Consider the following 13907-nt stretch of genomic DNA (forward strand, 5'->3'; position numbering starts at 1 on the left):
TAAAGAGGCAATTTAAAACAGCAGAGAATGAGGTTAAAATGATCCTTAAACCTTGCTCCCATCACCCATGAGGAAGTAGGGTCCAGAGGAAGGCCAGATCAGTTTTAGGACATAAAGCAGCTTTGCACACTTGAGTATGTTGTATGAATTGTAACACCAAAAATGATTTCTGTTTATTATTGAGATTATTTATGGTGTTCATTGAGTAACAACTTGTAATAAGATTAGGACTCCACTTGAATTTCATTTTACCTCAGTCAGTCATGGTTCCATGCTTTTCCCATGACTTCAGCTCATAAATAGAAGTCATTTCCAGTTCAAAAAAATGAGAAAGAAGAAATTGGCTTTGCTTCTAAAAATTCCACTTACCTCTTTTTTGAGCCAGTCATTCTCCCAGATCTCTCGATAGCTGCCCTTGTCAATGAACCTTATAGCATTCTAAAAAAAAAAAAAAAAAACTTTTCTGTATTAAAGAAGAGCTGCCACATAACATTTAAGAGTTTTAGCAATGGGGATACACAATCAACTTATCTGATCATTTAAAATTATGTTTTGCAATTACTTTGGAAATATACCTAAAAACTTTTGGTGCAGTTGTTCTTTCTTTATTATCCTATTGTATTGTTTTTGCTGATTTACGTTGCCTAATACAGGTGATTGAGAGAACTGGACAATGGTTGTCCATTCAATTTGGCCTCTATTGTGACTGAATCTGACTGCTTTGGTGAAATCAGTCATTAATTGATCTGCTCCACAATTAAGATGGTTAAACTGCAGTGATCAAACTTCCTTCAAGTTTATGGTCACAGACATAATTCAATATATAGCAAAGGCATGAATAGATTATATAACTACCTTTTTAATTTGAAAGATTTCTGCATGTCAATAATAACAATATACATACTTACAAACCTAACAGCCAATAGTTTCAGGATAGCAGGCTGTAGCTAGATAGTCTCCTAGAGAAAGGCATTTTAGACAAAGCAAACAGGAAAATCCTTATTTTATCAGTAGGATCTTAAAATGTAAATTCATATTCAGTTACTAGGATATTTACAGTTTCACCCAAAGGAACTTTATAATGGATGACAGATTCTAGTTATATGTGAGGTACTTTTATATGGATACCGTGCTACAAACGCAGGAACTGAAGGACATAACCACACGAAGAAAAATTAAGAAAAATATTCTGGTTCATAAACATGGATTGAAATAATTTAAAACTATGTTAAGGGTAAATTTGTGTAAGTCTTTAAAGTCGGAAGATGTGCAATAAATTTCTTTTCTTTAAATCATGGTAATTGACCTAAGAGTGAACCCCCATTTCCTAGGAACCAGGAATTTTTATACTTCAGCTCCAACTGATAAGTCTAAAGTTTATTTGAACATAGAATTTTGTTTGAACAAAAGTAGGAAGTCACTCATTATTGAATTTAGTTGACTAATGGCTTAATTCACTAACAATAGAGTAGTGTTTTCAGCTTTGGCTACACATTAGAATCTCCCAGATATTTTGAAAAATCCAAAAGCCCAGGCAACATCCCAGGCCAATTACATGAGCATCTCTGTGGGTGGGACCCAGGACCCACCTGGGTTAAACAAATTTCTCAGGTGACTCCAATAAGCAGCCAAGGTTGCACAAAAGTAGTAGATTTTAGAAGTTAACACATAAGATGGCCAGAGAAAATGAGGAAAATTTGTTCACGTGTGTGGGTGTTTGGCAGTATGTGGGGAAAAGAAAATGTACAATGTAATGATTAAGAGTAATGATCTGAAGAAGCTATCTGAACTCTCTATTCTGCCACGTGCTCTGGGCAAGTTACAAAGTTTCTCTGTGCCTCTGTCTTTTTATTAGCAAGTCTTCCCCTTAACAGGATTGTTGAGAGACTTTAATGTAAAATGTTAGGAACAGTATTGGGAACAGTCTTCATTATATATTGAATGTACATACTGAGGGCATATTTGATCTACATATGCATTTTTAATCATCTTAACTATGATCAGATTACTTAATTGTTGATTTCACCATTTAATCATATTCAGTAACAAAGGGTCTGAATTGCATGGGCAGACAAAACGGTTGGTCAGTTCTCCACATCCTCTGTATTTGTGTTAATCAGTAAAATCATGCAGTAGAATAGTAACACTGAAAGAACAATTGAACCAACAGGGAAGCAACAAACAAGAGCAACTGAAATTCAGTGAAGAAAAGACCAGATGTTTACGACTCTGAAGAAAGGATGTTCCAGATAAAGAGACAATCCCAGCAGGGACCTCACTGATTTAGGAGATAGTCTGGAGACAGGGGAAGGGCAGTGAAAAGGAAAGAAAGTCAGGCATTTGGGGCAAAACAAAGATTAGAAAACATGAATTGGAAATTACATCTCAAACATTTTTTTATATCCCCAATTTTTAAAGCTCCAGCAATGTAAAGTGTACTCTCTTAGGTTTGCATATGTAAGAAAGTACTTTTTAGACAAATTATATTTCATCCTATAATTCATCCAAAATCTAATTTAATAATTTGTTGTAGCCATTATTATACTTAAAAATAACTGAATATTAATTTACTGAGCTCTTGCTCTTATGAGGCACTATCAATCCTCATACTATTCGTTAAAGTTAAATATTATTATTGTCCCCTTTTTATAGATTAGGAAACCGAAGCCCAGAAAAGTCAAGTATAAATTCAGTTTATACACCCAGTAAGTGGTAGAACTGTGATTTAAACTAAACTGCCTAATTTCAAAACACAAGTTTCTGACCGTTATAATACACCATGAGAAAGAAATGGGTGGGGGGAGCTTTGTTTTCTAAGGAAATTGAAATGCAGACAGGAGAGGGTGAAATAGGTGAAGGGGATTAAGAGGTACAAACCTCCAATTATAAAATAAATAAGCCATGGGATGTAATGTACAGCATAAGGAATATGGTCAATAATAACTTTGTATGGAGACAGATGGTTACGAGACTTATCATGGTGATCATTTCATAACGTATGCAAATGTCAAATCCCTCGGTAGTACACCTGAAACTAACATTTCAGTTAAAATTTTGAAATTCTGTGTGAGAAGAATAAAAATCTACTATCAGAAAAAAGAAAGAAAGAAAATTGAGATATACCTCTGTGGCCCATTCCTTCTTTTGGTTCAGTTGCAACAAAGTTTCTCTGATTATTCTCTTTTTGTCATCTTCCAGGGTGATTTTATACTGTTCTTTAAAAAGAAAATTAGAAACCTTAAGATCCTAGGTAAAACTATGAAGTTATAAATTTTATTTTCCATGATCCCCACCTCTCCTTTCTATGTACTTTTTCTTTTCTGAATTTTCAAGGTACGTTCTTACTGAAGCATCTAGTACCTCCAATTAGAAGAAATGCTCCAATAATTTACTAACACCTTAATGTGAATTCATTTACGATGATATCTGTCTCATGAATAGTCATAGTTTTAAAGGATTGTCTCTCCAAAGGGAGAATTTCTAACACTTTAGTACCTATGCAGCCGTCTACTTTTCATATCACACAACTTCTGATTCTACCACATAAATATGAAGAGATTTGATTACACACTTGAGTGGCATCCTGTACATCTAACTCCTTCTAACTAATTTTCCAATATTCTTGGCATGCATTTCCTGGGGCAGGAAACACAGAATAAGGAGAGAGAGTAGGAGAGGGGCTGTGAAAGTCAGTAGACCCGTTCTGAGTTGGGTTCAGAGCAAGAAGGGAGAACAGAGATGAAGAAGTGCAGGATTCTCTATCCTCTCCAGATTTTCTTACATCATAAATGTCAGAATTGAGAGAGCAAAGGATCGTAAAATTGGGGGCCTTGAAAGATGCTGAGAGGTCATATAATCAACACTTCTGTTTAAGGAAAGCAAGATGTAGTGACATGAAGGCTGCTTTAGAGAGTGGAGAGAAATAAAGCTGGATAAATGAGACCAGTTTGTTCATTCTTTTATTCAACGAATCATCATCAAGTTCTTTTGATGTGCATGACACTATTTAAGGCACTAGGAATATTGCCAAATAAGAGACAAAACTCCTGCCCTTATGACACGTACATCCTAATGGGGAAGCGAATGAATAATATTTCAGGTGGTGAGGTGTGTGATGAAGAAAAACTAAAATTCTCTGTTTTAGATAGGGTGATCAGAGAAAGCTCTTTTGAGGAGGTAACATCTGAGCAAAGACTGAATACAGTGAGGTAGTCAGTCGTGTGCAACAGGAGGGCAGTGTACCCTCCAAATCTAAGAATCGCCAAAGCTAGTTGTGCTTTATGATAACATCTATGTTATGTGTCCCCATTAGATGTGTTTTATTTATAACATTTGAAGCATAATTACTTGGAAGTCAGAAAGTATCTTCCCATACAAATGATGTTGACAATTACGGTTGCTAGATTTCCGGACTGGTCCACAGAGACCCATTTAACTTATTCTATAATGAAACAATAGTATTGTACTGAGAGTGTTGTGGAACATAGCTGCCATTTAGGACATTGTTTCAAAGGGAAAAATTTCTTCACAGACCAAGTCAACCAAAGCCAACTCTAAGAACTCTTGAGGATCTTAGGCTACAGGGAAGGAGATCTGCTGGTCTGATCTTTCCACAGTTCAGAGCCAATCTAAGGCTCTGGAAAGCGGGGCAGGGAGCTAGGCAGGAGTTATTCAGCCCTCCTTGTATTTTGTACTGGCATAACTGCTTCCCCTATTCAAGGAAAACTCTAAGCAGAGTGTAAAAACTTCTCTTCCATATCTTTCTATTACCGCAGTCCCTGGAACACAACAGATACTGAAAAATATTTTGAAGAAAATGAACTTTGGCCAGCTGCACGTCTTTGGCGGGCAGTGATCTGAGCCTTCAGTGCCAGGATAGAAGCAGCAAACAATGGCAACTTTGGTGAGGGAAAGGGAGAGTCGAAGGAGGGAAGGGGCGAGCTCTCCCAGGCTGTGGAGTGGCCAGAAAGGAGGCTGGGAACCATCAGTTTCTACCTCTAACAGAGCTGGAACAAGAGTGGCTGAGGTTTATAAACAAGAGTTCATTGGGTTTCGGGTCTAGTCTAACTTGACATCTGGAGAATAAGAAAATGGACATCTTCATTATTCCAACCTACACATATATATGGATATATATATGGATATGTATATATATGGATATGTGTAGGTATGTATGTGTGTGTATATCAATCTATCTGTATAAAACCTGTATTTTTCTTAATCCCATTCAAAGTAATTGCTTGAATGTTTTAATCATTCCAATCTCATTTCTGATGGATTGTTTTTTTCAGTTCAATATCTAGTCCACTAGACTAATGCTAGACATTTATTTAAAATTTCTACCACACAAAATACAACAATCAATCTAAAAGTTGCAGTGCATCAGGAGTTGAGCTATAATGGATTTTACATTCTTAGCATCTGAAAGAAAACATAAAAACTGGAGCTTGATAACATTATATATTAATTATTTGCTATAAATCATAAAAAATAGATTACCAAATATGCTCTGGGTAAAGTTGTAGATCTCCCTCATGTTAATACTGAAAAAGCGATAATAACATCCAACTCTGTTCCAAATTCCATATACAACTCTATGGACTGTTTTTCTTCTCAAAAGCAGAGCAGCTAGCACAAGGGAGGATGTGAAAATCTCCCTGTTATCCTTTGAAGTTCAGAGGATGCTTCAGGTAGCAACTATTAACCACACATTTGTGAATACGGCCATAGAAACTGGGAGTATGTAAAAGTCTCCTTCCCAGAAAAGTTTGGAACACTGCAAATGGGAGCTTGGGAGATTATGACTTTGTGCCTTTAGACTCCTGGCTGCTCAGATGCCCGGTCTAATATGGTCACTTCTCAGAAGCTGACCACACTTCTCAGAGGCTGAAGCTTGCTTTGTGTTGTTCTCTTTTCCTTGTTGTGTGTGGCTCTGCTTTGGCTCTGCTCCACGGCTTTTTAGGAGTCTGTTCACTCTTCACACACTTCCGGGTGTCACCCAGCTTCACTGTGCCAGTGACTTCCTTTGAGCCCCCTCTGGAGAAAACCAAGCAAGGGCAGGTGGCAACACTGGCCATGTAGCGGTTTCTTCAGGCAGAGTGCATGTTAGAGAGCCCTCCCTACCTCGCTGCATCACAGAGCTGGGAGGACTTATTTGAAGCATAAGGGTTTGGGTCTGACACACACCTGTGTTCAAATCCCATTTCCACTGCTTACTAAATCTGTGAGTTTAGTTAAGGCAATTAACTTCTCCGGGCCTCTGTTTCCTCATCTTTAAACTGGGCACAATGGTATCCAACTCAAAGGAACTTGTACGAGTTGGATGAGATAAGGTATAGAAAAGCAGGTGCTGGGACTGTGAGTTCTGTTGGAGATCTCTGAGGTACTCTCACTTTACAGGCGAGGAAACTAGCATTCAAAGAGGTGGACATGAACCCAAGTGTTTTAACTCACTGTTAGTGTACAAAGAAACTTTTCAGGATCCCTGTCCCATGCACCTGGTCAAGGACAAAAGTAAAAACTCTCTGTGACTCTAATATCTGATGATTGGTAATAACCCATACTTTCTCTGTTCCTGAGCCTAATCTAAGGTTCCCTTTCCTTTTATTGAGAGAAAGAGCCTTGTCCTGGTTTTATCAGTGACTGTGTTTTCTACACCCTATATCCCGACATCTCCTTCTAGCTGAAGTTCAGGGAAGCAGCTCCAGGTTCTTCCTCCCCATGCCCCTAGGGCTCAGGGTGGCTACTGAATAAGATAGGTTGGACAGCTGACCAAAGAATGGTTTGTGCTGGGGCCAACCGATGACCCATGAGGAGGCATGGACGAAGGTCTTTGGTCACCTTTGACTAGGTAGGTGATCACACTGGCTCTTTTCAGAATCTGGGTTGTAGAATACTGCAAGAATTGGTCTGTGGGAAGCAAGAAGAGGATGGGGACAGGCACAAAGAGCAAAGCAGAGGTGCCACAAGAGGGACAGTCACAGACCATGAGTGACAAATGTAGGGAGGAGCATCTCTAGAGCCACCACTGATCTGATGGCCTTCTGTTTCCATCTTGAGTCCTCCCATTCTTCAGTACAAGTGTTACATCCAACAAACATGATCATGGGACATCAAGAAACCTTATTTTTCTCTCTTGCCTTTAAAATTCATACTGTGAGGCTAGAAGCTCTCTCTCAGTAAGATACATGGCAATCCTATGACTTTTCTGGTTCCTTTGTGATAACAAAATATCTTCCAATCAGAAATTAATATGTCTAGTCTTTATAATTGAAATTTTAAGCTTCATTTAAAGTTATGGCTGTTCCCTTCCTAGCTTAAACCTACTACCATTTCCTCTGACTTGAACTTCTATGCCTTCTTCCTCAGGGCTGAAGGGGAGCCTTGAAAGGGACAGGAAAGCACTCACTTGACTGATACTATCTCAAGCTGATGTCCCATTTTCTGGGTCTAGTTAGCATTTAAGATTGATTCTCCTCTCTTGGGGGTGGTTTGTAGGTTCTCTGGAGGACCGCCTCCCCCATTGCTAGTTATATTTTACCTGCATGCCCTTGATACAGGGGAAATACTGCCCTTGGAGGTTGGCTAATGACTCTTCCTTTGCCCTCTGGGTCTCAGTTTCCTCCTCCCTCCCACATAGACAGGCTCCTGTTTCTCTTTGGGGGCACCATGGACCCTCTCATCAGCCCTCAGGCAAGATTTAACAGGACTGCGTACCAGCTCTCTTTCACAACCGGTCCACAGGAAACACTCCTTCTCGCTTTGCCACAACAAACTCTGGAAGTGCAGGCTGCTACAGGCTGAAAGTCTCTGACCCCCCACCTGCACCCGCCCCAGATACTTAGGTTGAAACCTAATCCCCAATGTACTGGTATTTGGGTGGTCGTTAGGTCAGGAGGGTGGAACCCTCATGCATGGAATTAGTGCCCTTATGATAGAGACCCCAGAGAGTTGCCTCGCCCTTTCACTACGTGAGGTTACAGCAAATAGAAGGCATCGATGAACCAGGAAGCAAGCTCTCACTGGGCACCGAATCTGTCAGTGACTTGATCTTGACTTCCCAGCCTCCAGAACTGTGAGAAATAAATTTCTGTCATTTGTAAGACACCCAGTCTATGGTACTTTGTTATAGAGGCCTGAATGGACTAAGACACAGGCCCAGCCCAGGGCCTCTTCTTTGCTCTGATGTTAGAACAGTTTCCTAGTCAGCCACTTATCCCATAGATTTTTTTCAGGGATGAGTCATAAACTAGATCTCAATGTCCCCCCACCCCCGCCCCAAACTGCAGGGAACACATGTTGAAGAATCTGAAGAATTTCCTTTAAAGACCTTCCGACTTGATTTGAGATGAAGGAGGAATTACCCTTCGCCTGCCCCTTTGGGGGACTGTGTACAACTTACAGCATACCAAGAGCTCTTTCCAAAAACTGTCTCCTTATTTCCAACAGTCTTTTCATGGCTTCCTCAACCTCTTTTATAGACTGGAATTCAGTGGTTGAAGGTGTGAAACCAGTTTTCTGCCTCATCATATTGGCAGTCTGCCTGGCGATATCTCACTTTACTTTGAAATGTGGTATCCATTATATAGACAACCAGGTTTAAACCGAGACTAAAAAAGTTTCATTTTAATATCATGTTTCACTTACAATAAAGCCCCTTTCGACTAAAGTACTTGTTCCTTGCAATTAAAGCAGTCTAGCTAACACAAACTCCATGATCATGGGTGTGGGAGGAGAATTCTAGAAAAGTCATGGAAGAAGGAGAGAGGTGAGAGGAAAAGAAGAGATGGTGGTAGTAAGACTTCAGATAAATTTAATTTAGGAGTTCTACTCATATTCATTGTGCCCAGTTAGTGGCCCCCAAGGTGCTTTAATCATCCCCAGGCAGAATTGCTGCTGTATGGTTAGGAGAAGTGCCTAAAACTAATGGCAAATAAGATAAGCCCATAACAGCCATTATCCCATGACACTTAAAACAGGCTATACGCCAAGGCTCAACCAGCAGCATATAAATGTTATTACCCCCCACCACAAAGTTGGATACAATAGCATGAAATTTTCAGCTCAAAGAAACCATCCAAATTTCTAATCAGGATAACGGGTTAAGTTTATATGAGAAGATCACTCTTCCTACTTAAAAACCATAAAATAAAGGAATGCTGGAAAAATTATTTTAAAAATTTTAAGCATACTAGAACAGTAACAATTTTTAAAGTGTGGTATTGTTGCACAAATACATAGATCCATGGAACAGAATAGAAAAGACAGAAAGAGATCCAAATAACACATGGGAAATGAAAGTATGATAAAGTTAGCATTTTGGATCATAGGGTAAAAATGGCTTATTTAATAGGTGATGTTGGGACAATTGGAAAGCCATCTGGCAAAAAATAAGGTTGGTTTCCTATCTCACACAAAAAAGTCAGAGATTCAATATAAAAATGAAGCCATAAAAATTCTAGAAGAAAAATATTAGAGAATGTATTTGTAATATCAGAAATCATAAAATCAAAGTGATAGGCACGATAAAACTATAAAATTTCCTCATACAAACACTGCATAAACAAAAGACTAATGACAAATGGGAAAAATATTTGCATCTTATATCACAGTTAAAGAGCTAATTTCCTTGAAATGTAAAGAGCTCCACAGCACGATAGAAAAATGGGCAAAGATGTGAACAGAAAGGAAATTCATATGGTTCTTGAGCTTATAAAAAGATATTCACTGTTGCTTATAGTAAGAGAAATGGAAATTAAAGCTACAATGAGATACCATTTTCTACCTATAAGACTGGCAAAGAACAAAGAGGTGGATCACAACCCCTGTTGTTGAAGAAGTGGGAAAACAGACATCTTCACCACCACCAGCCGGAGTACATTTGGTACAACCTCTACGCAGGGCCATGCCTATCAGTGTAAAAATGAATAGGCTGTTTGGGCCAGCCATTTCCCTTTAGAGATGCACATAACTGAAATTACATACATATGAGGGTATTCATCGTAGTAAAATGAGATTGTGTAAGGATAGTCACTGCAGTATTATTTGTAATAGTAAAAGATGGGAAACAACCTAAATGCTTATGAGTAGGGGACTTTAAAAAATTATGGTACAACAAAACAAAGTAGCCATTGGGAGGATGAGGAAGTATTAATATGTACTCATCTATAAGGATGTCCATATTGTTACCTGAAAGAGCAAGTGAAAAATTGCATCTGTGGCATGCTGCTTGTGACATATATGTACATACTGAAACATGCATGGACTCTTTCTGAAAGGTTACATAAGGACTGGTAATAGTGTTTTTATCTAGAGGAAGGATCTCAGTGGCTGAGGGATTGACAGGGGTAGGAGGGTGTCACTCTTACTTTCTTCTTTTGGGGAGGAGAAGCTTTTGAAAAATTGTAATTGATTTGGGGCCAAATTTACACTACCACTGTGGTACAGAGGCGCTGAGCTGAGAAACTTACATAAAAATTGGTCTAGAAGCAGACTGACTGTACAGAGCCTCAGAGGGGATAGTGGGAACGACCCCGAATGAACGCTCCTTCCACAAAACAGGGTACCATTACCAGCTGGGCTCAGAACTGCCATCCAACCACAGTGTTCTTTCAGGCTAGATTTCTCCTGAGTGTCTGGTGTTCTTTTAAGCCACTATGCCTCAGTGACAGACAGCTGGCCGGCCTCATGGTTCCCAGCTCTGATCCTGGTAAGACTCATTATGCCCGAGGCCACCCTGCTCTATACCCTCTTCACTTCCTGTCTTATGTTTGTTCTCCAGTTTTTTTCCCCCCGACTGCAACTTAGCATTTACTTGGCCATTTTTCTATAACGATTCTGGTTGTCCAGCCTGGGTGGGTTGCCTCAGCTTGCCTCAGGTGAATTCCTTCTCTAATATAACCCCTTCCCAGGACTCCCCAACCTTGGTGGAATTGGCCCAGACCCAGGTGTGAGAGCAGGCAGACACCCACCCACTGAATGAAGCTTCTTTCTCAAAGTCGGTTGCAGTGTTTCTATACACACAGAGGCACACACTCCCATCCCTTTACTTCCCCTTCTCAGTTCCATAGGTGGTCCTGGGATAGTTTCTTTACTTCCTCCCTTCACCTAATCCTTAGGCGCATAGTGCTTGTGCTGACAGCTGAGAGTAACGGATGATTCGGGGGTACCCGTTTCTTTCTTCCACCAAATGTCTGCCCCTGAAAGATTTTTTTATTGAATCTGAACCAGCTTTCTTGCAACTGACCTGACATTTTCTCAGCATTCTCTTTAACTCTGTTGATGTCATTCTGTAAGGAGGTAATGAGTTTAGCATGTTGTTCACTCCCTACATTCTTGTACTCCTCCCAATATTCTTTCTCACTGAGTTTCTCAAGAAACAGTTTCTCAGCATTATTTATTTGGATGCGCATATCTGTTGAAAGAAAATCGAGACTTTCTGTCATTTCTATTGTCCTTGCAACCATTATATGTTGCAATCTGTTTTTGTGAAGTTAAGGTCTGATGTGAAAATATCAACTCTTAAATACTATTTTATATCTATAATTTAGGGAAATCTAAACTATTCAAACTATTGTTTATCCCTCATGATTCAAAATCTAAGTAAAATTAGACTTCCAATTATAAAGTAGTTGTGTGGTTTGGGGCTGTGATTGAGAGCTGTAACATGCAATCAACCTATATGCCTAGGGACCCACAAGCTTAAATTATGCCTGTGATAGCTTGATAAGTGTCCTGTTTTGTACAATATATTATGTCGCATATACTTTTTATTAGTAAATTGTCATTTTTCTGGTCATTATGTGTCTGGGCAAAGTGATTTCAACTTAACATCCTTCCACAGTACCTGGCGACCATTTTTGTAGGTAAGCTGTTTGATTCCATCATTTAAATTTCAATTGTTTGAGCTTCCCTTGTGTGAAATGATAGCATATGATAGTCATAATAACCTGCCTTCCCCTAACCCCACACAGTGAGACTTCAGAGTGAAAGATAAGTTCCCCAGTTACGTGTGTACAAATATGGAGCCCACTCAATCATATAAACTTTCAGCTTGCCCTGGTGTACTTCCTACACATGATATTCTACTCAGTCTTTAGGCTGAGTATCATGCTGCTGAATATTCTGGAAAAGGCAGCATTACAAAAAGCCAGGTCCAATGAACTGAATGGCTATTTGGCGCACTACCACGCACCATCTTGTTTGAGAGCCCCTGAGGGCAAGACCACGTCTTATTCATCTCTGTCCACCCAGCACTTGGCACAGAGTCTGGCATTTAGTTGGTGCTCAATCGATGTTTATGACTGAAGCATCCCATTCAGGCCAGAGAGGTGTTCTTCAGCCCAAAGGTCCAGGAGTTCTCCAGACATGTCTTTTTCCAAGACATGATAATATATTTTTAATATATATGTTTTAATATATACTTAATATATTAAGAATATAAGATAATATATTTTAAACTCCCTTAACAAATGGTACTTGTTATTATCATTAAACAATTAAGAACACTGCACCCCAGTGATCAGCTGTCCTCCGATGTGGGCAGACTGTTGCTGTCTCAGCCCTGCACCATGTTCAGTCTTTGTGGGGAGGGTTGATTGATGTCACTGAAGCTTTTGAAAGAGAGGGAGGTGTAGTGACTGTTGCTCTACTTTCTCAGAACCCCTCTCTCTCTTCCCTTCTAGTAACACATGTCTCCTGCCCCTTGTCATATAAGTAGACCGATTACAGTCGCCCCTTCTCCTGGCTTTAGGGATTGGTCCAGGGCTGAGCAGGTGCCCCAAGCTGGGCAAATGCTCAGAGTCCTCCCCTAGAAATATTTTCACTGGTGGAAAACATGTCTCTTTTGTCTCCACTCTGAGGTTATAAGGATGTAAGTTCAGAGGTGTCTCTGGTTAGAATTCCAGCCTCACAGGGAGAACATTCTCAGAAAAAGGAGCCAACTTTCAGGGGGAAGGCAGAGAGAGAAGACGTGTAAGAGGAGCAGCGGGTGGAGGGAGAGGAGGTGGGAAAAAGAGGGAGGGTGATGCAGGGGGAGAGAGGGGGGCAAGACACGGAAATTAACAAAAAGACGCTGAGGTCTGACAGCATGTGAGGCTCTGGGTCCAGGTCAGTAGCACCCTGCCTTTTCTGTCTGGTTACAAGAAAAAATTAACATCTTCTTTATGCTTGGACTAGTTTGGATTGGATTTTTATCCTTGCAACTGAAAAAGTCCTAACTAAACATTGGAAGAAGGGAGTTTTGTCAGCACTTCTCAAACTTTACTGTGCGCAGGACTCCCCTAGGATCCCGTCCAAATGCAGATTCTGATTCAGCAGGTCCGGATGGGGGTCTGAGGTTCTGTACTATCACAAGCTGCCAGGTGAAGCTCCAGCTGCTGCTCCACGGACCAAACTGAGTTGAAAGTGACTGACTACCTGGTACAACATGTCACTGCCTCAGGGATCCTTTGTAGACACATCTGTTCTCTCTTTCCTTCTCTTCCTCAGCATCTGTGGGCTTCTTTCTTCCTTGGACCGCTGCACATGCCCAGCCCTCCTGTTCTTAGTCACCCAGCATGTCCCCAGTCTTGTATGACACACATACCCCAGCACTCAGCCCAAACCACAGACAGGCACACCTTAACTAACCGGGCCCATTCCCTTTGAAGGCAGTTTAGGGAGCACATCTAAGTATCTGCTTTGGTCTCACACCCATCTCAAGGGTGTGACTTCTTAAAGCATTCCTTCCGAACATAAGCAGAACTCTCCTAGACAGGAGCCCGACCAGGAAATACGTCTACCACCTCATGACATCACTGTTGTTCACACAGGGACTTGGCAGGAGGAGGCTTATGGGAAAGTTTTAGAGACACCCCCCCCCCCAAAAATGAAATTTGCTGATTGACCTTTGGCGTTGGTAACTATTT

At 40.3% G+C, this 13907-nt stretch overlaps 1 protein-coding gene across 1 annotated transcript in view; it reads right to left on the reverse strand.

Annotated features, from left to right (window-relative positions):
* The window catches only part of CCDC83 (coiled-coil domain containing 83), a 44310-nt gene that overhangs the window by 14138 nt on the left and 16265 nt on the right, over positions 1-13907 (reverse strand). The window contains exons 6-8 of the mRNA XM_060017242.1: positions 11246-11413; positions 3124-3215; positions 370-438 (exon numbers count right to left, since the gene is read on the reverse strand). Of these exons, the coding sequence (XP_059873225.1) occupies positions 370-438; positions 3124-3215; positions 11246-11413 (329 nt within the window). The remainder of the gene's footprint in view (positions 1-369; positions 439-3123; positions 3216-11245; positions 11414-13907) is intronic.

Source organism: Delphinus delphis, chromosome 8, assembly GCF_949987515.2.
Source record: "Delphinus delphis chromosome 8, mDelDel1.2, whole genome shotgun sequence".
Taxonomy (NCBI): Eukaryota; Metazoa; Chordata; class Mammalia; order Artiodactyla; family Delphinidae; genus Delphinus; species Delphinus delphis.